The sequence below is a fragment of the Protopterus annectens genome, chromosome 8.part0 (genome assembly GCF_019279795.1).
Source record: "Protopterus annectens isolate FY-2018-M chromosome 8.part0, PAN1.0, whole genome shotgun sequence".
NCBI lineage: Eukaryota > Metazoa > Chordata > Ceratodontiformes > Protopteridae > Protopterus > Protopterus annectens.
The window spans coordinates 1,364,609,739-1,364,633,284 of record NC_056741.1 but is presented as its reverse complement, the minus strand read 5'-3'; the positions used below and the strand labels follow the sequence as shown (position 1 = coordinate 1,364,633,284).

Genomic DNA, 23,546 nt, shown 5'->3' with positions numbered 1-23,546 from the left:
CCCACCTAGTTTGATTTTATATTCTCTGCTTTTGGTTTTATATTGTTCAGTAAAACCATACCCCCCACCTAACTCCAGGGTCTAACTCCAGTGGGGAAAGGACATATTCCTTTTACTTGCCTTACAGTGCTCTACACACTGCCAGTACTAATTGTCAGGGAAATTAATTTTAGGGGAAGTGAAGTGTCATTTATTTGGTCTCAGTCAAATGAATGTCAGTCAAATGAGCTTTAGGGGAAGTGAAGGTAACCCGCCCATATTAGAGTTTAATGCAATTTTCATCCTTTTCTTAAAAGCGTACATACAAAGGTATGCAGGTGATGTTTTAACTGTAGATTAATTATGTAATTTGCCTTTCTTCATAGCAAGATTTGTCAGTGGGGTTGTATAAATAAAACAAGTCAAACAGGATTTGAACAAATAAGTGACTGCTTTCTTGATGGAATACAGTATAGATAATCTACTAAGGTACATCAAAAACATGTTTTTTCTAGTCTGTCTTAGTGATAGGTACAATACATATGTACAGTAATAAATTGCAGGTTAGAATGATAATGCACAGTCATTTTATAAGAGCTTCTCTTACAAGAATCAGAAGCACAATTAGGTTATAGTCAAGCAGTAGTAAGTAATTCATTACTTGACATATTCCTAGCTTAAACAGATAAGGATAAAAGAATACTATAACCTATGCTAATCTTTGAGAGAATTATGTACTCAGTCTAACAACATGGTGATCAGATTTCACATTTGTATAATTGAGAATACCAGGGAATGCAGTAGTTGGACCCATTCAATAATCTGACAATCCTTAATTTACTGGTATAAAAAAGTTTTGAAAATGTGTTTTTCATATTTGTTTGACACACAATCAAAGGCCCACATTTATATCGTAAAGTCTTGATTGCAAAATATCAAGGCTGTTTTCAGAGTCAGTCCTCTAACTCACCATTGTTATAATGTCATCAACATAAGCAACAATGTTAATAAGTATTTTTTAATGTTTATTTTTATTTGAATTTATTAATTGGGTAGGTGGACTGGTCCAAGGATCCTGTTCAGCCATAACCCGGGCCATAGGCAAGGTAAATAACAGAGAATACAATAAAATTTATATTAAAAAAAAAACAGTTGAGACAATTTTCAGGTTCAAATATATAATGAAATTAAGGAAACTATGAATACTATAAAGTTAAAGGAGTATTCTTGTAAATGTTTTTAGGATCAATTATTAATATCTGCACTAGCAGCCAACTAGTGTCAAAAGATATGTGGCAGGTAAGTTTTCAAAGATGTAAGTCAGAAAAGCAGAATGGATTAATAAGGAATGCAGATGAAGGTGGCCTGTGTGTGTTGGAAAAGTACAATGGTTTATTAATATTTTTGTCTACAGTAAGGGTATAGAGGATATTGTCAGCATACATGGAATGTGCAAAAAATACATAACATTTACAGTATATACTTTGGGATGTGGTAAGAGTGGAATATGTTTGGGGACCGATGACTCTGAAGCAGTGATGTGCATTATTGTTAAAAGGGTGGCATTTAAGATTTTCATAAAGGTCCTGCATTTTGTTTCATTTCTAAGTAACTTCGGTAGGTCAATCATTTCAGTTAGCAGGGACTGGTTTATAGAAACTTTTTTTCTGCAGTCGCTTTAGTAAAAATAAATTACTTTTTAGACTCCTGTATGATTCTGTCTTGTTGAAATCTATCACCACTTACAGTTCTAGCATTTGCCTGATTTGTAAGATAAGACTATAGAGGTCTGTAACACATTTGAGTCAACGGCTAAATTTTTTATAGTTATAATAGCATCAGAATGCCATATGCAATTGGAGGCCTTTCATAAATCTATAAACAAGTGCGGACACAATCTGGAATAGTCAAATGCAGTATAAACACAGTTTAACTATGTACATTGGATATAAAAAGTGTACACACCCATGTGAAAATGCCAGGTTTTTGTGATATAAAAAAATGAGACCACAATAAATCATTTCAAAACTTTTCACACCTTTTATGTGACCTATAACCTGTACAATTCAATTGAAAAATAAATCTATTCGGAGAAACATATAAAAAATAAAATAATATGGTAAGCTGGTTGCATAAGTGTGTACACCCTTAAAGTAATACTTTGCTGAAGCACCTTTTGATGTAATTACAGCATTCAGTCTTCTTGGGTAGGAGTCCATCAGCATGGCACATCTTGACTTGGCAATATTTGCCTACTCTTCCATGCAAAAGTGCTCCAAATCTGTCAGATTGTGAGGACATCTCTTGTGCAAAAAATGTATGATGATGGAAACAAAATATACCCTTAAATTAAAACTGATTTAACATGGTATTTAAAATGCCACATTGTTTACATGACTAATTTTATTTTATTCTACCAGTTGGTTTTAAATACTATACAACAGGTTGAAGAAGGGGGAGGAATGAGGCAGGGAGTGAGACGGTGGCTTAAGGTATGTGGCTACAGATGGATGGAAAGGAAGTAGAGGAATGGACCTCCAAAGGAGGGGGGAGGAGGAAATGCGGCAGGGGAGAATCGACTCAGAAAGCCAAGTGAGCCCAGGATAAGGAAAAGGCAAGGCTGCAAGAAACAATCAGTGGTTGGATAGGTAAGTTAAGAGGTAGAAAAGCTGTGGAGAATGTAGCAAGAGGTAAGAAAGGTATGGAGAATGAAGCACCAGTTTACTATAAGTGGTGATAGGTAAGAGCAAGGATGGTCACAGAGGTTGAAGGCTTGGGCAGGGTGTTAGTGGATCCCTTAGAAGTGATCCAGTACCTGCTTAGCATGGGAGATAGTGAATAGTATGGAATGGGTATATGCTGCCACCTAGTGGACAGACAGTAAATAACAGGAGCACTTAGGGTAGCAAGGAAGGTTGAAAAAACAGGGGGTATTTTAAATCCATGGTAGGCTGCTAGCTGTCATACGCAGGGTTATATACAATAGTAATAGGTAGCAATAACATTCCCATTAGATAACATACATTCTTCTGGGCAGTTCTAGCACAAGCCAAGATAGTAAAGAGAGCAGTGGAGGATCTCTGGAGGTTCTTTTCTCTGTGTGGAGCTTGGCGTGATGTAGAAATGATGGGAGTCTTCAGGTTAGGTAAATATACTGAAGGCAAACTGTAAGAGTGGGGGATATACAAAGTATTAGGAGTTTTCAAGTTTAGATGAATTGGTTTAACTTGATAAACAGCTAGTGGAATAGCATAGAGAGTGGTTTGAGATGTGGGCATGTGGGAGTACTAGGATGGGGAAGAGGAGATGATGGTGTGTGAGAATACTAGGATAGGAAGCTAGGGAGGCTAGGGATGATAGACTATTCATGCAACAGTACACAGAGGTTAATACATTAAACTATTCATGCAGCAGTAAACAACATTGATACCCTACAACAGCAAATAGGTAAATGCAGAGCGATTAAAGCATCTTAAGTGTAGTTCTGTTAGAGCTGTGCTCTGACTGAACAGCAGGCAGATATTACACACTGTAATAGAACATAGGCCTTTAATCAGCAATAGGACAAATAATGCAGTTCTTAGAAGTAGAGCAGTTTAAGGCAAGAAACATAGCACCAAATGTGAACTTAAGCATGTAGAACATACAATAGAGCACTAAGCTGCAGTTTCTACATGAGGGCAGTATAATCAGTTTTAAGAATGAGCTTGGTAATCGGGGCAGTGGGGTAATGGATACAGCATAGGATATAATACCTGTATAAAATAGCAAATTGTTGAGCTCCGACTAGCCAGACTGAAGTGTAGGCCTGGGATACAGTGCTTGAGCATAGGCGTTAGACTGTAAGCCGGTCATTAAACCTAAATTCCGCTGTATATCAGTTGCAGCATTTCTGCTTTAAGTCAATTGCAGCCAATTGCTGTAGCTAATTTCCACTATATAACAATTGTAGCACTATACCTAAGGTCCGCTGTATTTTAATAGTTGCACTAGACATTAACTGGCCGTATCAGCATGAAAATGAATGGGCCAGGTGCCCTAATAATAAAATATGCAGTCTAGTGGTGCCACACTTGAAATCGGTTGGGTAGGGAGGGCAGCGCATGTGATACTGTGGGAAAAGCGCTTTGGAATGAGCGCTCAGTATTGTGGCTGAGCCATGGTGACTGGATGACCAGCATATAACAAACCAGCTGCTATGTCCGGGAGCTGCACATAGAATGGGCGGCAGACAAGGGTGGTAACGCACAGTCCCTTGTGAGCAGGCACTCATCAGTGGCTAAATCACCAGCAGTCAAAGTGCTGCACATGCTGAGCCACTAATTTAGAGACAGTAGTATGATCACAGACAGGGCGCTAGCTCCAGAACTAAGTGCAATTGCCCGTAGAGCGGACAATAGCAGTTCAAACAGCTGACAGTTGATTAGAACGCCGGCTAAGTACATACGCTCGAAGAGCGACAAATAGCAGTTCAAACAGCTGAGCAGTTGCTTAACACACCAACATTGTACAAATACATGTAAAGCGGACACTAATAGTTTAAACAGCTGTAAGTTAATGAAAATGCCATCAGAGTACAAATGCTCATAGAGCGGACACTAGCAGTTTGAACAGCTGAGAAGTTAATAAGACAAATGGGGGATATCTGGTTTATCCACAGTTACCCTTTTATGCAAGCAATAATACCTTTGGCATATATACATATTTGTAGCAGTGAATACCCAAAGGTAGCACTTACCCACAAGCAGAGCCAGCAGCGTACGGCAGGACAGGACTGGAGGGGGTAAAGCATGGTTTAAAGATGGCGCCACAACTACTGGCGTCCCTAAAATGATGTAGTGGGAGGGGCAACAGGTTGAAGAAGGGGGAGAAATGAGGCAGGAAGTGAGACGGTGGCTTAAGGTATGTGGCTATGGATGGATGTAAAGGAAGTAGAGGAATGGACCTCCAAAGGAGGGGGAGGGGGAAATGAGGCAGGGGAGAATTGACTCAGAAAGCCAAGTGAGCCCAGGATAAGGAAGAAGGCAAGGCTGCAAGAAACAATCAGTGATTGGATAGGTAAGTTAAGAGGTAGAAAAGGTGTGGAAAATGTAGCAAGAGGTAAGAAAGGTATGGAGAATGAAGCACCAGTTTACTATAAGTGGTGATAGGTAAGAGCAAGAAGGGTCACAGAGGTTGAAGGCTTGGGCAGGGTATTAGTGGATCCCTTAGAAGTGATTCAGTACCTGCTTAGCTTGGTAGATAAAGTGAATGTGTGGAATGGGTATATGCTGCCACCTATTAGACAGACAGTAAATAACAGGTGCACTTAGGGTAGCAGGGAAGGTTGAAAAAACAGGGGGTATTTGAAATCTGCAGTAGGCTGCTAGCTGTCATACACAGAGTTATATACAATAGTAATAGGTAGCAATAACATTCCCATTAGATAACATACATTCTTCTGGGCAGTTGTATCACAAGCCGAGATAGTAAAGAGAGCAGTGAAGGACCTCTATTTGGAGGTTCTTTTCTCTGTGTGGAGCCTGGTATGATGTAGAAATGATGGGAGTCTTCAGGTTAGGTAAATATACTGAAGGCAAAATTCTTCTAGGCAGTTCTAGCACAGGCCGAGGTAGTAAAGAGAGCAATGGAGGATCTCTGTTTGGAGGTTCTTTTCTCTGTCTGGAGCATGGTGTGACATAGAAATGATGGGAGTTTTCAGATTAGGTAAATATACTGAAGGCAAACCGTGAGCAGAGCCAGCAGCCTACGGCAGGACAGGACCGGAGGGGGCAAAGCGTGGTTTAAAGACCAATAACACTTTGTTTTACAGCACAATAAACCACTCCCTTGCCTGATAAAAAGTGTATGTGTATATATATATATATATATATATATGTATATATATATATATATATATATATATATATATATATATATATATATATTTTTTAGAAAGTATGTGAGGAAACTATTACTCTGTCATTTTTGTTTTACTTGGATCGCTTGTCCGTGTAATTAATAAAGGATTTTCAACTGGAAACAGACTGCCTGCCTTGCTTGCATTACTTTCAAATACTTATTATTTCTGTACAATATTTCAAATTATATAAAAGGATAAATAACAAAACGGAGAAGCAGAACACAGCTTCTCCGTTTTGTTATTTATCCTTTTATCTACATTCGTTTTGGTGGAGAAGCGGTTTACTCCGAACAACTTCTTGTCTAGCTATTTCAAATTATATATTTTTTATTATTTTTTTGACTTGACGAGTTTAAGTTCACTAGATCTACTATTGTCTGATTTGATTAATATACAGTGATTAACTAGAAATATATGGACTGAAAATCTTCTACACAGAGAAGTTTCTTACACTGTTTTGTTTTTGGACCCACTATACTTGTTTAGTGGGTTGCTTGAGACTTCAGGGATACCATGGAGATTGCTTGTTTTTATCTGTTAATTACCCAAACTCGGGCTGAGCAGGTGCCAGTCTCTCCTTTATGGGCCAAGTCTTGTGCACTTTTTAGAATGAATTCTCCAAACACTGTAGTTCATTTAATAAGGCTTTATTAGATATTCAAAATATCCGAGTACTGTCTTCATTAACAGTGCTGATAAACAATTAGTATTTAAAGTTACTGTACATCATATTCTGATTGTTCTGAACAACGTAAACTAATAGTCTTTATTTGACCTGTCTTCTGTACTCGGGCTTGATTGTCAGTGATCCTCTTTGAATTAACAGGTCGAATGAGCTCCTTAACCTTAACTGACTTCCCTAACTGTATCTGAAGTATATTTTAACAATACCAAAACCCTGTGATGCTTTACAAGCCCTCTTAGCCTTGGTCTCATATGTGCTTTATTTAACATTCCATTAAGGAACATTCTGTAGCTGGCAAGATTGTATCTTTCCCTTGAGAAAAGAACATTCTGTATTTTCTACACACTTTATGCTTAACTTTCCTTTCTAATAAACTGTTGACCAGCAAGGTTATTATTTTCTGCTTAACTGTCTTATGCATACCTGAAACATAATTTCCAGGCCTTTTGTAACCTTTAACGTGTCTAATAACTACCTTAAATTAGCAGTCCCTAATCTAACATTTATATTTGGATGAGTACTCCTTACAGACAGGATTCTGGCATAATAGTTGGGAAAATAAATTAATCATACACAGACAGATGTGTCAGAACAGTAGAGCAGTTATGTTTGCTGTTGCACAGACAAGAGTAGACCATGGTGTGTTCTACTTCCACAGGCTGTGATAAATCCACCTGGCTTCTCGAAAGAGTTTGACTCCTCACCTTCACATGGATACCCTCTATTGCTTTCCTTCTGGACTTCTCCCAGGACACTGTTAATGCCCAAATGATCTGCCCTACATAATGGCACTGGACTTTAAATATCCTTGTGTGCAGCTGTCGGTCATTAACTCTGACCTCTTTGCCTTAGGTTAGTTTCATAGGTTCATAGGTTCATACTAGGCTATCTGCCCTAGGGCATTTATAAGCCTAGCCAGAGTGTGTTTGGCTTTCACCACCCATTTTAAATTAATTTTGCTATGCCCTTTTTCAAGGTTAGTATACTGTGCCTCTGTCTAACAGTGACACAGAAGTGATACCCGTGGCAAACCTACGATCTCCCATCCACTCATCAAGATTCCTCTTGAAGAGAGTCAATGAGGGACTCTGCCTAACCTGGACTGGGATTTTATTCCAGAGTGAAGGGAGCCTCTGGGTTATGAATCTGTCCCTCCAGCATGTCCTATTTATTTCAGTGCTGAGGTTCAAGTCTCTTGAGTGCGTAGCTCGATGGGATTTGGATTTTTTGAGGTGCAGCATGTCCATTAATTCCGGGTTGGACATGGCTTTATACGTCAGGCACAGATCGCCTCTGAGCAGGCGGTATGCCACTGAGTAGAGCTGGAGTTTCTTTAACCGAGCAGCATATGGCATCTGTTTGAGCCCTTTGATGCTCTTGGTGAGGTACTTTTGGGGTCTTTCCAGTTGCTGCAGGTGTCGGGTAAGGTACATCCCAAAAGGGGAATTGTACTCCATTATGGGCCTGATGAGAGATGAGTAAAGAGGCACGATGACCTCCCCTGATCTAGATGTGAATCCCTTCATGATTAGGTGGGCTTTATAAAATGTTTTTCTAACCACTTTGGCCACGTGGTTGTCAAATGAGAGATTGCTATCAACTTGGGTCCCCAGGTCCCTAATTACTTCTTCTGTACTTAATGGATTACCACCTATGTGGTAATTTGTGGGCACTTTGTTTTTGCCAAAGGGGATGACTATACACTTTTTGGCGTTTAGCTTGAGGCCATGGCTCTGGCACCAGTTGTCTGTTTCTATGAGGCCCCTTTGGAGGATGCTTGTGTCAGCTGGAGAATCGATTATGGTGCCCAGTTTGCATTCATCTGGAAACTTGGTCAGCCACAGTCCTTCCGTGTTGGCCTGTACCTCCGAGAAATATATACCGAACAAGAGAGGTCCCAGGACTGAGCCTTGTGGGACGCCACTTGTAACTGGTTTGGAGTCTGACATGGCTCCAGCAATTCTAACCATGTGGGATCTGTCCTTGAGCCAGTTTGAAACCCATCTAGTGACATAGGGGGTTTTATATTTAAGTTGGTGAACTTATCTATAATGCCCAAGTGGGGTATTGTATCGAAGGCTTTTGCGAGGTCCAGGTAGGCTGTGTGGACCACCTTCCCCTCGTCAATGGCCTTGGTGACTGTTTCAAAGAAATCAATCAGATCTGCCCTTAACAAAGCCAAACTGGGTAGGATCCAGTGTCTGTAGGTCCCCAATATCTTTATTTATGAGGTCCATGATGATACTTTCCATAGCTTCGCAGACCAAGCTAGTCAGGCTTATGGGGCAATAGTTTCCAGGATCCGTTGAGGCATCACCGTTGTGGAGAGGGACCACTGTTGCTGTACGCCACTCTTTGGGTACATATCCTGTAGTAAAGCTGAGATTGAACAGTAGTTTTATGTTTGGGTTTAGCTCTTCTTGAAGTTCATGTAGGACGCAGCCCGGGACACCGTCTGGTCCCATTGAGGCTGTGTTTTTTGCTTTGGAGAGGGCAGCTCTTACCTGAGCATCTGAGATGTCAGGGGGGCAGCACTCTGCTGGGGTAGATATTTGCCCTTTTGGTGGTGGGGGGGAGAAGTTTGCACTGAACCTGTCAGCTAGGATGTTGGCAATGTCTGTGGGTTTGGTGTATTTTTTGTCATTTTGGACTAATTCTGAGCATATCTGGGAATTCCCACCCAGGTTCCTAACATAACTAAAGAAAGCCTTGTGATTATCCTTAGTGTCCTGTGCAATTTTTCTCTCGAAGCTGGCCTTAGACGATTTTATGAGTGCCCGTAGTTTTTTGCTAATACTGATCAGAGATGCCTACCCTTTTTGGGATTTTGCTCTGTCATGTAGTAGCTTCCTCCTCTTTCTATTGTATAGTTTGTTTATGGCTGGGGTCCACCAGACAGGACGTCTGCCTTTAGAGGATTGGGTCTTGGTTTTATTTGGGATTGCATGATCCATGCATTCCTGAAGGTGTTCATAGAATGTGTTTATAAAGGATTCTGTGGTCTGGGCCGTGTTTTCCACAGGCCCGGGGGCTTTGAAGGATTCCACCTCTGTTTTGAGGAGTATGAAATTTGCTTTAGAGAAGTTTTTCACTGTGGTTTTCAGGCCAGGGGGTGGAGTTGGGATGTGAATATCCAGTGAGATTAGTTTATGGTCTGATCTTACCAGTGAGGGATACACTTCTGATCTGGAGCATAGAGTCCCCATGTTGGTGATGATCAGGTCCAGTATGTTTTCCCCTCTTGTGGGAGTGGTAACAAGTTGTTCCATAGCATTTGAGTTTATAAATTCTAGGAACCTTTGGGCTAGGGTGTTGGAGCTAGAGTAATGTTCCCAGTCTATGTTTGGGTAGTTGAAGTCACCCAATATAATGGTGTTTGGAGAGACCTTCATATTTTCCAGTGTTCTCAGGAAGGCCGAGTGGGGTTCCTGGGTTTGGGAGGGTGGTCTGTAGCAGGCTATAAACTGGAAGGCAGTTTTACCCACTGTTAGTTGCACATGGATAGTCCCTGATGCTTCATGCTGTGCCACCAACCTGGAAGTGTGGGTATCTTTGATGAATATTGATATTCCCCCTCCTTTTGTGGTTCGGTCCAAGTTTTGGGGCCGAAAAGCATGGTATGAAGTATAACCTGGTAGTGCTGGGGTGCTCTCTGGAGCCTTGAACCAGGTTTTTGTTACTGCACAGATATCTATGTTCTCCATGCTAAGGAGAGTTTCGAGTGCGTGCGTCTTGAAGTTTAGACTTCTGGCGTTGAGTAGCATTACTCTTAGTTTCTTATCCCTTGTGATACCTATGGAGGTGGGTTTGTCTTTTGAGCCTTGCCTAAAAAAGGCACTATGGGAGTAGCAAGAGCCTTTGTCAATATCCGAAAGCCCAGGGGTGACAGGTGCAAGCCGTCCCTAGCGAAACATCGTGGCTTGTCGAGCATGTCATCCCAGGCTGACAGGCATTGGATCCCCTTTGAATGACACCAATACTTAAGCTAATTGTTGAAATTGATCATCTAGTCTTCATATTGTGGCATCATTCTTGGTGAGGGTAAGATGCTACTCGAGGTAAGGTCATACCAGCCTGGGTTACATGCTCAGAGAGCTCCTCTGTCTCTCTTCATGTAGTCCAGAGAGGTACGTCTCAGGTCATTCAAACCAGCATGGACAATGACTGAGTCATATTTGTACTTGCATTGGAGTGACCTGAGTGCTTATGTTATGTGGTGGATGCTAGCGCCCGACAGGCAGCTCACCGTGACCTTCTCCTTGTTCAGCCTGGTGAGTGGGACGTCAGTGTGCCTGACTATAGAGTCACCTATTACAAGTGTATCAGGTGTGTTGTTTAGCCTTAAGGGCTGTGACTGTTTGGCACACTGGCTTTGTGAGATATGTGTTGCACGTGTTTTGTTTTGTTGTAGCTGTTGCTTGGGTGTCTGCTTTGGAGGTCTCTGCTGCTTAGGCAGATTTTTATTTAGAGCCTCCGAGTATGTTTTTGTGTGTTTATGTGTTTGGTTTGCTGTCGTGGTAGGTCTATGTGAGACTGGAATTGTAGTGAGCGTGGTTTCCTTCTCCTCCTGACTGGTTTCTCCAGTACTGAGTTGAGAGAGCTTAGCCTTCAGTATGGCTATATGGTTGCATCTCTCACATGTGTATCTCTAAAGGGGCCGTCCACCACTGTGTTGCCTGAACCTTCTGAGCTGTCTCATTTAAAGAGACTATCCACCAGTGTACAATGATATACAAGTAGTATTTGTATACTTTCTTGTACTTGTTTAATGTTGTGTTTTCTCATTGCATGGAGTTTGAACTAGATTCCTTCGGAGTTGAATGCACTCTCCTGTGTTGGGACTTGTACATGCCTATCTAACATGTATTCTGATGTCATTATTTGAAAAGAAAGAAAAAAAAAATCAAAGCTGTGTTGAACTTGAAATGTTATAGTAGAAAATTCAAGCAGTTACACACATCAGAAGGCCTGCTACCACATCCAGTGTTATAATTAGTTTAGACATACCTCTCAGCTGTCCCCAGTTTTTAAGGATGTCCCTGATTTTTTACACTGGTAACTCTGTCCCTTATAATCCCTCCTAACATTGGTGATGTTTGGAGAAAATGTGGTAAGTCACACTTATAATGACAATAATTAGAGTTATAGACTTATTTTGCTTTAGAAAATATATATTAATTTACATTCTCTTACTCTATAAATGCCTCATGTTAATGGTAAAATTATGTTTGAAGTGCCTGATTGTCCCTGATATATTGCGAGCTATGAGCACCGATCTTTTTATTTCTTTTCATGCTTGTCTGTTTTTTTTATGTATTCATCATCCTCCTTCCTCCCAAAAGCATGCTGGTTGATTTGCAGCTCTAAATTGCTCAATGTGCAACATCTGCCTTTACTCGGGTGTTCCTAGCATGACGTGTCAAAAACAGGACCAAGAAGATCAGTTCACTTATTTGGTTAAATTCAGCACCACTGTGGCTGAGGCTTGAAAGACTGCTTGATCTTTGTAGTACTGTCTAACATGCTGTAGTTATAGCAGGACTTCATAAACATATTACTCTGATGCTGATCATGAATGGATTTGATGCAAAATTAGCCCTAATTTTGATTTCAAGGAGCAACACGTTTCTGCATCTTAACCTTGCCCACCCCAATCATGCTGGTATCAACTAGAGATCAATTTGTACTGAAACAAATAGCTTTGTTTTCTCCATATAGACACGTTTTTTTCCAGACATGTTATCCTGTTTGATCTGATTATATTTTGCACACTGGCTGCCGCAGAGTTTTAAAATTACTTTTTTACTGTCTAACATATAGTCACACACTCATAATAAGTAAACAAAAATTCAGTTCATGAGGTTGTAAACCCCTTCAGTGTACATCAAGAATTTTTTTGTAGGGAGTAATGTTTTTTTTTTTCCTCCCAGGTTTTGCAGATGGCAGTGTTGTGCTACTCAAAGGGGATATCACACGTGACAGGCACAGCAAGACTCAGGTCCTCCATGAAGGTGTGTACCCAGTAACAGGTCTTGCATTCCGACAGGCTGGAAAAACCACACACCTCTTTATTGCCACCACAGGAAATGTACAGGTTGGTATATTCTTCCTTAGTGACTAGTAATGCTTCTGTAAAAACAGTAATAAAATACTACACTTAGATGGAGTTCATCTTGCATTCTGGTCTAATTTGCTATACCCATTTTAATTATGGAAATAAGGAACATACAGATAGGATTTATTTTTCAAAATGTTTTTATTCATTGTATAGCACAATAACGTAACAGTATAGTAACAAGAAAAAAACAAAGTATGTACAGTGTCCGTAACAACTAAAAGCAATATACATAGGAGAACACTTAATATTTCTCAGATTAGACAGTTTTGTCCAAGTAATTAAATGATGAGTTGTGTTGTTAGTCCTTGCTTTTGTAGTAGCAATGTCATTCTTACAAATGCATTTCGTAAGATGAATACTGTCAAGTTTAAAGACAGGAGTAGATTGGGATTTTCCAATTTTTAGTAACAATTTTCCTTGCTGTAGAGAGGACAGACCATAGTAAAAATGTTTGGTTTTTAATAATGACTTCAAGAACAAGAAGATTGAAAAGGATAAGGGAGTCAGAAGTGATACAGCTGTCATTCCATAGAGCCTTACAAAGATATTTAAAGTCTAACCAAAATGGGGAAATTATTTTGCAATTAACAACCATATGTATCTAGTCAGCATCAGGGTGTCCACATCTTCAGCATTTCATTTCATCTTTCTTGTACATTATTGCTAGTCTATGTGGGGTGGGAGGGGACATCTATGTAAAAAGTTCCATGTGTATACATGCCAGAACAGGGAAGATGTGGATTCTTCATCGACTGCAAACAAAGTTTTGTTTTTTTTAATCTTTTTCTCCAAGTACTTGTCTATTGATTTCACTTGAATATTTCCAAAAAGAAACATCTGTTTTGCTAAAATCATTTCTGAGAATTTTGTAAGTAAGAGATATGTATGAAGTGTTCTTGGGTGAGCTGTTAATAATTGTGAGAGATAAAATCCAAGATTTTTAAGTTACTCTTATTGTATGTCTCTTGAGGGTACGAGCTTAGTATGTATAAAATCCTTACAAGTTTGAATGTCCAGCCAATTGCAGTATTGCATACTGTATCTGCTGATCAAATAGTCTGCAGAACTTATTTTATTAGCTGAGAGAAATTGATTCCAACGTAATAGGTCAGATCAGTGTCATTTTGCCGAAAATTGCTGACATAGGGTCCAAATCACCGAAAATAGTACTGACAGTGTATCTGCCCTTGTCCCCACTGTAGTGCAATCTCGAAGTGAGAATATTAAAGTAGGGGGTGTTGGGGGCGTAGCCCCCAACCCAGTGCAGTTTAATATTGTCTAGTATTGTTTTATATTGATCAGTCCCTATTAAAAGGGTAAGTAAGTAGTTTATAACTTGAGTAGGTGGGGGGGGCTATCCCCCCCCCCCCACTTTAGTATTCTCACTCCGAGATCGCAATACAGTGGGGGGAAAGGGCAGATTGGTACTATTTTCGGCGATTTGGATCTTGTCAGAATTTTCGGCAAAATGGATTTTCGGCGAAATGTCATAGACCCAATAGGTCACCCTTCTTAAATTCTAACATTTTCTGAGTATCAAAATATATCAAACATTCATTTGTGTAAGCAATAGGAAACATAAATATTAGCAAATTCTTAATTGATTAGAAAACATAAGCTTTTTAAACAACAGCAATATTTGGTTTATAAGAGGTGTGAGAACAAGTTATGACCTTTCACTTTGCATGTATATTTTTAAAATCCATATAAAGATGTTTGTATGTATTTGAGTATATGGTTCAAGAAATGTCCTATTACTATTAAGAAGTAAAATTTTGTGTATTGATTTCCAGTATGATGTATAAGAAGTATTCTTCCAAACCAACACTGTTAATAAATGCGGAGGTTAAATAAAAATCAATATTTGGAAACCCTATACTTCTTTCATCCCAGCTTGTGGTGTGCCAGAGAAGAGCAATTCTTGATTTTTTGGGATACCAAAAGAAGTTGAGTGATAAGTTATTAATTTTCTGTTTAATTTTGACAGGTTACGGAATTATTAGAGCTTGGCCAGTGAATAAGATTGTAGGTAACAGTATCATTTTGATTAAAGTTGGTCTGTCTTCACATGTGAAGAGCAGTCTGTTCAAACTGCTCTTCACATGTGAAGAGCAGTCTGTTCAAACTGTCTGTTAGACTAGTAATTGAGTTTATAAGTTGTTGGTAATTAGATGTGAGTGATTTTTTTTGCATTGAGCAAGATTTTCAAGATGTTATCTGGTAAGAGTTTAAAAATTCCGGAATTAGACCATCCAGCCCTGGTGCCTTTTTTGTCGTAAGATTTTTTTATTTGTTCCTTTAATTCTTAAAAAAAAAAAAAAAAAAAAAAAAAAAAAGGTTTGTCTGTGTTATCCAAAAGGTGTCATAGTCAGCAAAGCAGGGGTAGACATGGTAGCCTGTGTTGTTATTAATACTGTGTTTGGATACCTTCTTTTGAATATTATTAGCAAGAAAGTTGTCTATACTTTTGTTATCACTTGCAGATGAGTTATTAATATTCTTGCAATGGTTTTTAAAACACAAGATATTTTTTAGGTCTGCAGCTTTGATCGTCTGATTATTTCTAGTGTATATAATTTCTTTTATGACTTTTTTTCATTTAAATATTTAGATCTAATCACAATCCTATGCATACTCTTGGGATTAATTGAGTAGGATTGTAATCTGATTTTTTTCCAGATTTATTGCTATTTTATGCTGCATGATATCCTGATATTCCTTGTTCAGTTTACATATGTCAGCTAATGCAGATTTGTCATTTGATGTAAGTTTTAGTTTTGGCTCATCAGTTTCTTTTTTGTATGTCTACCAGTTTTTTCCCCACTATTTCCTTTTATTTATATACCAACTTTTGACTTTACCATGTAAAACTACCTTTAAAGTGTCCCATATGATAATATATGAAACCTCTCCATTATTATAATTGGTGTCTAGGTAAAGCTTTATTTCATCTAGAAACCATTCTTTAAATCCTTGTACTGTTACTAGATAAGCAGGTAGTCTTTGGCAGATGTTTAAGGGGTCAGTATTAAGTGTTACATTGAAGGTGATAGCATTGTAGTCAGACATAGGGCATGATGTCAGCACTACATTATTAGTTTTGGCCAGTAAAAAACTGGTTACAAAGACTTTATCTATGTTGTTCTGTGTGACAAATCTGTAAGAGTAGTGGGAATACTTCAGGGAGGATAATATTTTTATATTTTCAATGCCAATTAGGTTTCTGTCTTTTATGTAGTTGTTCATGTGATTGGCAACATGTGACATCTTGAAGGGTTTAGAACTTGTGGTATCAGTGGAGGACGAAATATAATTAAAATCACCTGCTAATAGTAACTCACCTTTAGACTTTAATGTTATGGTGTCTAAATGTTTTTTTCACAGTTTTAGTCCCAATACTCCGTATCCAGTAGGTGTTTGCAAAAGTGTACATCTTTTTATCTAGTTTTATTATGACTAAAGCAAGCATACCATCATTGCTTGAGTACGAGTCAGCTATTTTTGGAATTGTCATTGATTTTCTGTGTGAAATTAGGGCAACTCTTCTTTTGTGGTTGTAGTTTGAGCTTACCAAAATCTTATAATCCTGAAAGGTTAATTTGTTGAGATCTTCTGTTACTAAGTGGGATTCCTGAATGAATGCAAAATCTGCTTTATGTAGCATTAAGTATTTGTTGACACTACTCCTTTTCATGGGTTTGTTCAACCCAGATATAATATTAAATATTATCATTTGATGGAGACTGCTGTTATAAGTAACATTGACAAATGCTTTCCTTGATTCTTTATGCCAAACACGTTTTTAAAACTGTTATAAACAATTTAATAACTCTAAATTTGAAAATACAATTGTATATTTTAATAACCTGCTTGTATAAAGTACATGTAGGCTTACTATAGCTCTCATAGAAGCCACAAACTAACCCTTTCATGACGTCTAGTGGAAGTTCCTAACTACTGCAGGTTAATAGCAAGCAGAAGGGAAACTGCAAGTACATTAAAACATACAAAAGGAAAAAATCAATTTAATATACTATGTATACATCAATTAAGAACATAAAGCTGTATACAATTTCTTAAATTTCTTTTTATCTAGACAGACTAAGATAAATTGATTAATCCTAATAATTATTTGTTGCTGTGAGTAAGTACAAGACTGTAATGTCATTAAAGCACACAGGAAAAAAAATGCATTTAAAACTGCTGTCAGAAGCATGTTTGTAATTCTTATCTAAATATAAGTGTAATTCAGATTAAATAAATCAGTATTTGCAGTAAAACATATGCTTATAAGACTTTTTAGATAAAAAATAATTGCTAAATGAATGAAAACTCAGTTCAAACAATCATTCTTAAATCTGACTGGCTGATGGAGTTCAGTGAAGAGAAACAGGTTCAGAGGTCACGCATACCTCCTGGAAGACAGCAGATTGTTTCTCATGAGTCTGTGTGAACTAACTGAAGCCTTTAGAAGCTTGAGCTCGTCATAAAAGTTGTCAAAATTCCATCAAAAAAGTAAGTAGGCTGGAATTTTCTAATGAAGCTTTTAAGCAGAACTTGTAAAATGGTTAATATTTAAAATAAAGGCTCCAAATTACCAACCATACACAGCTGTAAGACATAGCTAAATGGAGTACATTGCAGAAGTTCAGTTAAATAGTAAATGCATATATAATAATAATAAAATGTCACCACTTTCTTTTTAATTACGTAACAGTAACACAGTAAACATTTCTCTCTCCTGCAGTGATTAAATATTATGAGGAGTTGGAGGGTGGCCTAATGGTTAAGGTGTTTCCCTTACAAACACAAGGTGCAGGGTTTGAGTCTCACAAGGGTAATTGGCTAGGCTTAAAATGGCAAACAAGGGCAGTTAGCTTAGTACTAATCTATGAACCTATGACACTAGGACTAAAACAGAACGAGAAGGCACATACATGAAGTACGTATAGGATATAAAATAATTTTATAAATATATATATATATATATATATATATATGCAATTAGTAAATGATTTTATACCATTTCACTAGTGCTGGGCCATGTATATAGAGTTAAAAGTATAACATAGCAGTTTGCAGTTGGATAAGATTTTGATTTACTTGAATTTTGAGTAATATATATTATTTATAAAGATAAAATGGTTTTGGGAAAGATAATATGAGAGAAAAAAAGTTACATTACCTTCTGTGTATGATTCCACATTATTTAGAAGGGAGAAAGCAAAAACTTGCATGAAATTGTGTAGTTATGTATAATCATTTGTCTCTGGGTTTCTTTTTTTACTTTAGACCAGACGGTGTCCCGGGCTGCGTCCTACATGAACTCCAAGAAGAGCTAAACCCAAACATAAAACTACTGTTCAATCTCAGCCTTACTACAGGATATGTACCCAAAGAGTGGCGTACAGCAACAGTGGTCCCTCTCCACAAAGGTGGTGCCTCAACGGACCCTGGAAACTATCGCCGCATAAGCCTGACTAGCTTGGTCTGCAAAGCTATGGAAAGGATCATCATGGACCTCATAAATAAAGGTATTGGGGACCTACAGACACTGTATCCTACCCAGTTCGGCTTTGTTAAGGGCAGATCCTGCCTCTTAAACCTGGTCGATTTCTTTGAAACAGTCACCAAGGCCATTGATGAGGGGAAGGTGGTCCACACAGCCTACCTGGACCTCGCAAAAGCCTTCGATACAATACCCCACTCGGGCATTATAGATAAGCTCACCAGCTTAAATATAAACCCCTATGTCACTAGATGGGTTGCAAACTGGCTCAAGGACAGAACCCACATGGTTAGAATTGCTGGAGCCATGTCAGACTCCAAACCAGTTACAAGTGGCGTCCCACAAGGCTCAGTCCTGGGATCTCTCTTGTTCGGTATATATTTCTCGGAGGTACAGGCCAACACGGAAGGACTGTGGCTGACCAAGTTCGCAGATGACTGCAAACTGGGCGCCATAATATACTCTCCAGCCGACACAAGCATCCTCCAAAAGGGCCTCATAGAAACAGACAACTGGTGCCAGAGCCATGGCCTCAAGCTAAATGCCAAAAAGTGTATAGTCATCCCCTTTGACAAAAACGAAGTGCCCACAAATTACCACATAGGTGGTAATCCATTAAGTACAGAAGAAGTAATTAGGGACCTGGGGACCCAAGTTGATAGCAATCTCTCATTTGACAACCACGTGGCCAAAGTGGTTAGAAAAACATTTTATATAGCCCACCTAATCATGAAGGGATTCACATCTAGATCAGGGGAGGTCATCGTGCCTCTTTACTCATCCCTCATCAGGCCCATAATTGAGTGCAATGCCCCTTTTGGGATGTACCTTACCAGACACCTGCAGTAACTGGAAAGACCCCAAAAGTACCTCACCAAGAGGATCAAAGGGCTCAAACAGATGCCATATGCTGCCCGGTTAAAGAAACTCCAGCTCTACTCAGTGGCATGCCGCCTGCTCAGTGGCGATCTGTGCCTGACGTATAAAGCCATGTCCAACCCAGAATTAATGGACATGCTGCACCTCAGAAAATCCAAATCCCATCGAGCTACGCGCTCGAGAGACTTGAACCTCAGCACTGAAATAAATAGGACATGCTGGAGGGACAGATTCATAACCCAGAGGCTCCCTTCACTCTGGAATAAAATCCCAGTCCAGGTTAGGCAGAGTCACTCATTGACTCTCTTCAAGAGGAATCTTGATGAGTGGATGTGAGATCGTAGGTTTACCCCGGGTATCACTTCTGTGTCACTGTTAGACAGAGGCACAGTATATTAACCTCGAAAAAGGGCATAGCAAAATTAATTTAAAATGGGTGGAGAAAGCCAAACACACTCTGGCTAGGCTTATAAAACCATTATTGTCCTTGGTTAGAGCAAGAATTCAGGACACCACGCAATTTTTGCAAATCATTGAAGATTGCCAACTAGAACCCCATTGGATAATGTGCACACTGGATGTTAAATCCCTCTACACCAGTATTCCACATTGGGCTGGGCTCTAGGCTGTTGAATATTGGCTTGTCAAGTCAGAACTATATTCTCCGGGTTTCAATACTTTGCTTATTTGTCTTACCGAACATGTTTTAAACAAAAATGTGTTCTATTTCCAGGGTGATTGCTATTGGCAACTACAAGGTACGGCCATGGGGGCTTCTTTTGCCCCCATTTATGCGGATCTTTTCATGGCCTACCTTGAGGAATGCCTGATCTATAACCCTTTACACAATTTATATCTTGTGGAAATAGACATATGGAGAAGATATTTAGATGATTGTTGGATGGTGTGGCGTGCGGATGCGAACTATTTACAGGAATTTTTGGAACATCTGAATAACATCATTTGGGGTATTGAATTTTCTATCACATTCCATAGAGATGTCATAACCTTTTTGGATGTTACAGTATATCGTAACATTGACAATACACTCAATACAAAAATTTTTCGCAAATATCCCCAGTTTAATACCCTGTTACATGCACATAGTATGCATCCACGCCACACCATCCGGAACATCCCTAAATCTCAATATCTGAGAATTCGGAGAATCAATTCAGGTTCACAGGACTATTCTACGGCCAAAAATGATTTACTTACTAGATTTTTGGACCGGGGTTATTGTATTTCTGACATTGAATTAGCAAGGACCTATTCAGACAAACAAGATAGGAAGACATTGTTGGAATACAGGGATAAAAGTCAAAACATCAATAGTTCTCAAGTGAGATTAATTACCACACTTGGCAAAAATCATCAGACTGTCAGGCAAGCGGTGAACCAAAATTGGAACATCTTATTAGCAAATGACTTTTTGAGGGGGATTTTAGACAACCAATGCTCATTTTCATTCAGACGTGGAAAAACATTAGGCAACCTATTTTCTCATTACAAACACAGAGAAAGTGGGGCAGCCAAATACAAACAACTCACCATATTGGGGGATGAATTATTGGGAACATTCAGGTGTGGACATTGCGTATCTTGTGCCCATGTTAATCAGCTCAAACAATTCTGAGCTCCAACACCAGCAAAGTGTATGATATCAAGGTTTTTGGCAATTGTTCCACTAGCTGGGTTATATATTTGGCTACATGCCAATGTAAATCATTCTATGTTGGCAAGACTTCACGTACACTACGTATCAGAATTGGGGAACATCGTAGCGACATACGGAACCACAAGGAATCCAATGCACTATACTTACATACAGTTAAACATCCAAGTGCCCAGTTTATGTTTACAATTATAGACAAAATTACAGGGAATAGGCAAAACCAGACAGGATGGCAAGGTATTCTGAGCCATAAGGAAAGATACTGGATCACACACTTAGGAGCCCTTTTTCCTCCAGGTCTTAATGACCATTTATAATCCACCTCAGTATTTTATTACATCTACATGTAACTTTATTCATATTTTTCCCTTTGCAACTTAAGATTATATTATACTTAGGTATAGAAATAACATGCCATTATTTGTCTCATGTTACTCTATGCATAGTGTAATGTTGCTTTAAATCTGACTTGGAAGCAATATGCAAATGTTTGTACTGTTATTGGTTTATTCCAATATTTAAACTGACGTTGACTATGGATTTTTGGATGATTTTTACTCACTGAGGAAGGCTGGTGCCGAAACTAGTATGAGTTTTTGAATTTGGACATGTTTTGTCCTTTTTTTGCCTCTGAATAAACGGTGATACTATCTTGCTGGCTTTTGGTGTTTTCTACAAGATTGGTTGGCCGAGCAGCCGTACGTGCGAGGGTTGGTGTTTGCTTCAGTAGGCTTATAAATGCCCTAGGGCAGATAGCCTAGTATGAACCTATGAACCTATAATAGGCTACTTATTTTTTGAAGCTTGCTTTTTAAGTTAATTGAAGAATCCATGGGTTAAGGTTGACTTAAAAGGTTCTTTTTTGGATAAATATGGGTGCTTCTTCGAGAGAGTCAAAAGTTTTTGTTTGGTCACCAATTTTTAATGAAGCAAGGGACAAGGCAGTTCTTAAAACAAGGTCTTTGTCTTGAGTGGAGATAAATCTTACAATAATAGATCTTGGACAGCTGTTTTTACTGGATACAGAAGTTGTAGTTAAAGACCTGCGTGTCGTTTCTATCCCGAAGGATAGTTCTTCTGGTAGGTTTAGGATTTTAGGAAACCAAGAAGTCAGGCAATTAATAATATTGCCCCCCCCCATCTGCTCCGGGACGCCATAGATTCTTATGTTTCTCCTCGTTCTGTTCTCAGTGTCATCTATCTTTTCGATGTGTCTGGTATTTTCTGTTGGCCTATAGTCTATATCTGTTACAGAATCTTCCAAAGCAGCAATCTGGGCAGTTTGTTGTTTAAGGACTTCATTTTTGTTTGATGGTATCTTCTTTTATATTGTCCACTTTTACATTTAATTTGTCCATTTTACCCACCAAGTCTTGAACTGTAGTAAGGATTACCTGTATTTCTTTCTTCATTGGAGTTTCTTGCTGAGAAAATTTGGAGCTGCTTATCTTCCTGTGTGAATGTGGTTTCAATGTCCATTCTATTTGAAAGGTTGATAGGAAAATAGGAAAATTTTAGCTTAAAAGTTACACCAACTTGTAGCTTACGACTTCCAGAATCTGATTTTAGTAGTTTCAGGTCTTTGTTGGTGAAATAAAATAAAAAATCCTGTCAGGAAAAAATGAAGACTGCAGAGCTCAAGAACTCTGCTGTTTTCAACTTGCCATCCAGTCCACCACCCCCCCATAAAGATAGGACTTTGAATGTCTAGCATTTTGTGATCAAAGATTCAGAATGGAGAAAGGTGACTGTTTTTTGATTTCTCGATTGTAACTTGTATAGTTACTGTTTTCTTGAGCTGCCTGTTTGAAATTGTGGGATTTGCTTTTCAGAGTCCTGAAACACTGAGGTGTAAAAAAAAAAAAAAAAAAGACTGAAAATACATGGGCAGAGAAAATACAGAACAGCACTCTCTTACTTTATACTTTTGATGATGATGTATACCAATTCTGAGCTCATCATACCTTGGAGGAAAATGGACTATTCCAAAATGGCAGTCTCAGATGTAGTATATGTAAGTCCAGATTGTTGTTCTGGTTGTCTCTACATTCCGCGATTCTGCATTGAGAGTGCCAATATTTCAAATGGTTACCATTTCATGTCTTTCGCTCTATATTGCAGTCCTCTTATACTTTAAATTAGTTTTTCTTGGATACTTAAAAGTTCTTGGTTAGGATTAGGAAGAAACATGCTGCATTCTTTGACTGAAAAATGAGTTAACTGTATTTGAACTGTGGGAAGGTAAGGACAGCAGAACAAGGTTTACTTTCTGAGAAACTTAAAGTAATACTGCTCTGTGACTATATTTGATTTTCCTTCCCTACCTACCTTGTCTTGGTTGTGTTCTTAAACCGAGTGTTTCTTTAGTTGCCCACCCCTTGTAAAATTTTGACTTTAGAAGCCATTCCCAGTATTACCTCATCTACTCTGAGCACTTTAAAGTCATGTTAGAAAGGCTGTCCCTTAGACTGATTAAACTTATTTTCCCTTTTATATTTACTGAATACACACTTTAGTATTAGCTCTAACCCCTTTACCAGCTAACATATATCATCTCTGACCCAGTTCCCAGTACTATCCTACCAGCAGAGTTGAAAAGGCATAGCTAGCTGAAAAATGTATGTTGTAGAAGTATAACAGATTAGACACCTTATTCATAGTAATTGTAACTTATTTACAGTAAAATGCTAAATTAAAGTTCATTTCCCAAAATAGATTTAAAATGGTAATCACACTTTTGCACAGTGCACTTTTAAGTAACTCACAGTTCAGAATTTAGAACTTACAATCTTATAGGTA

At 38.6% G+C, this 23,546-nt stretch overlaps 1 protein-coding gene across 1 annotated transcript in view; it reads left to right on the top strand.

Annotated features, from left to right (window-relative positions):
* The window catches only part of VPS11 (VPS11 core subunit of CORVET and HOPS complexes), a 620,327-nt gene that overhangs the window by 145,056 nt on the left and 451,725 nt on the right, over positions 1-23,546 (top strand). Inside the window, exon 4 of the mRNA XM_044080942.1 lies at positions 12,497-12,660. Within this exon, the coding sequence (XP_043936877.1) occupies positions 12,497-12,660 (164 nt within the window). The remainder of the gene's footprint in view (positions 1-12,496; positions 12,661-23,546) is intronic.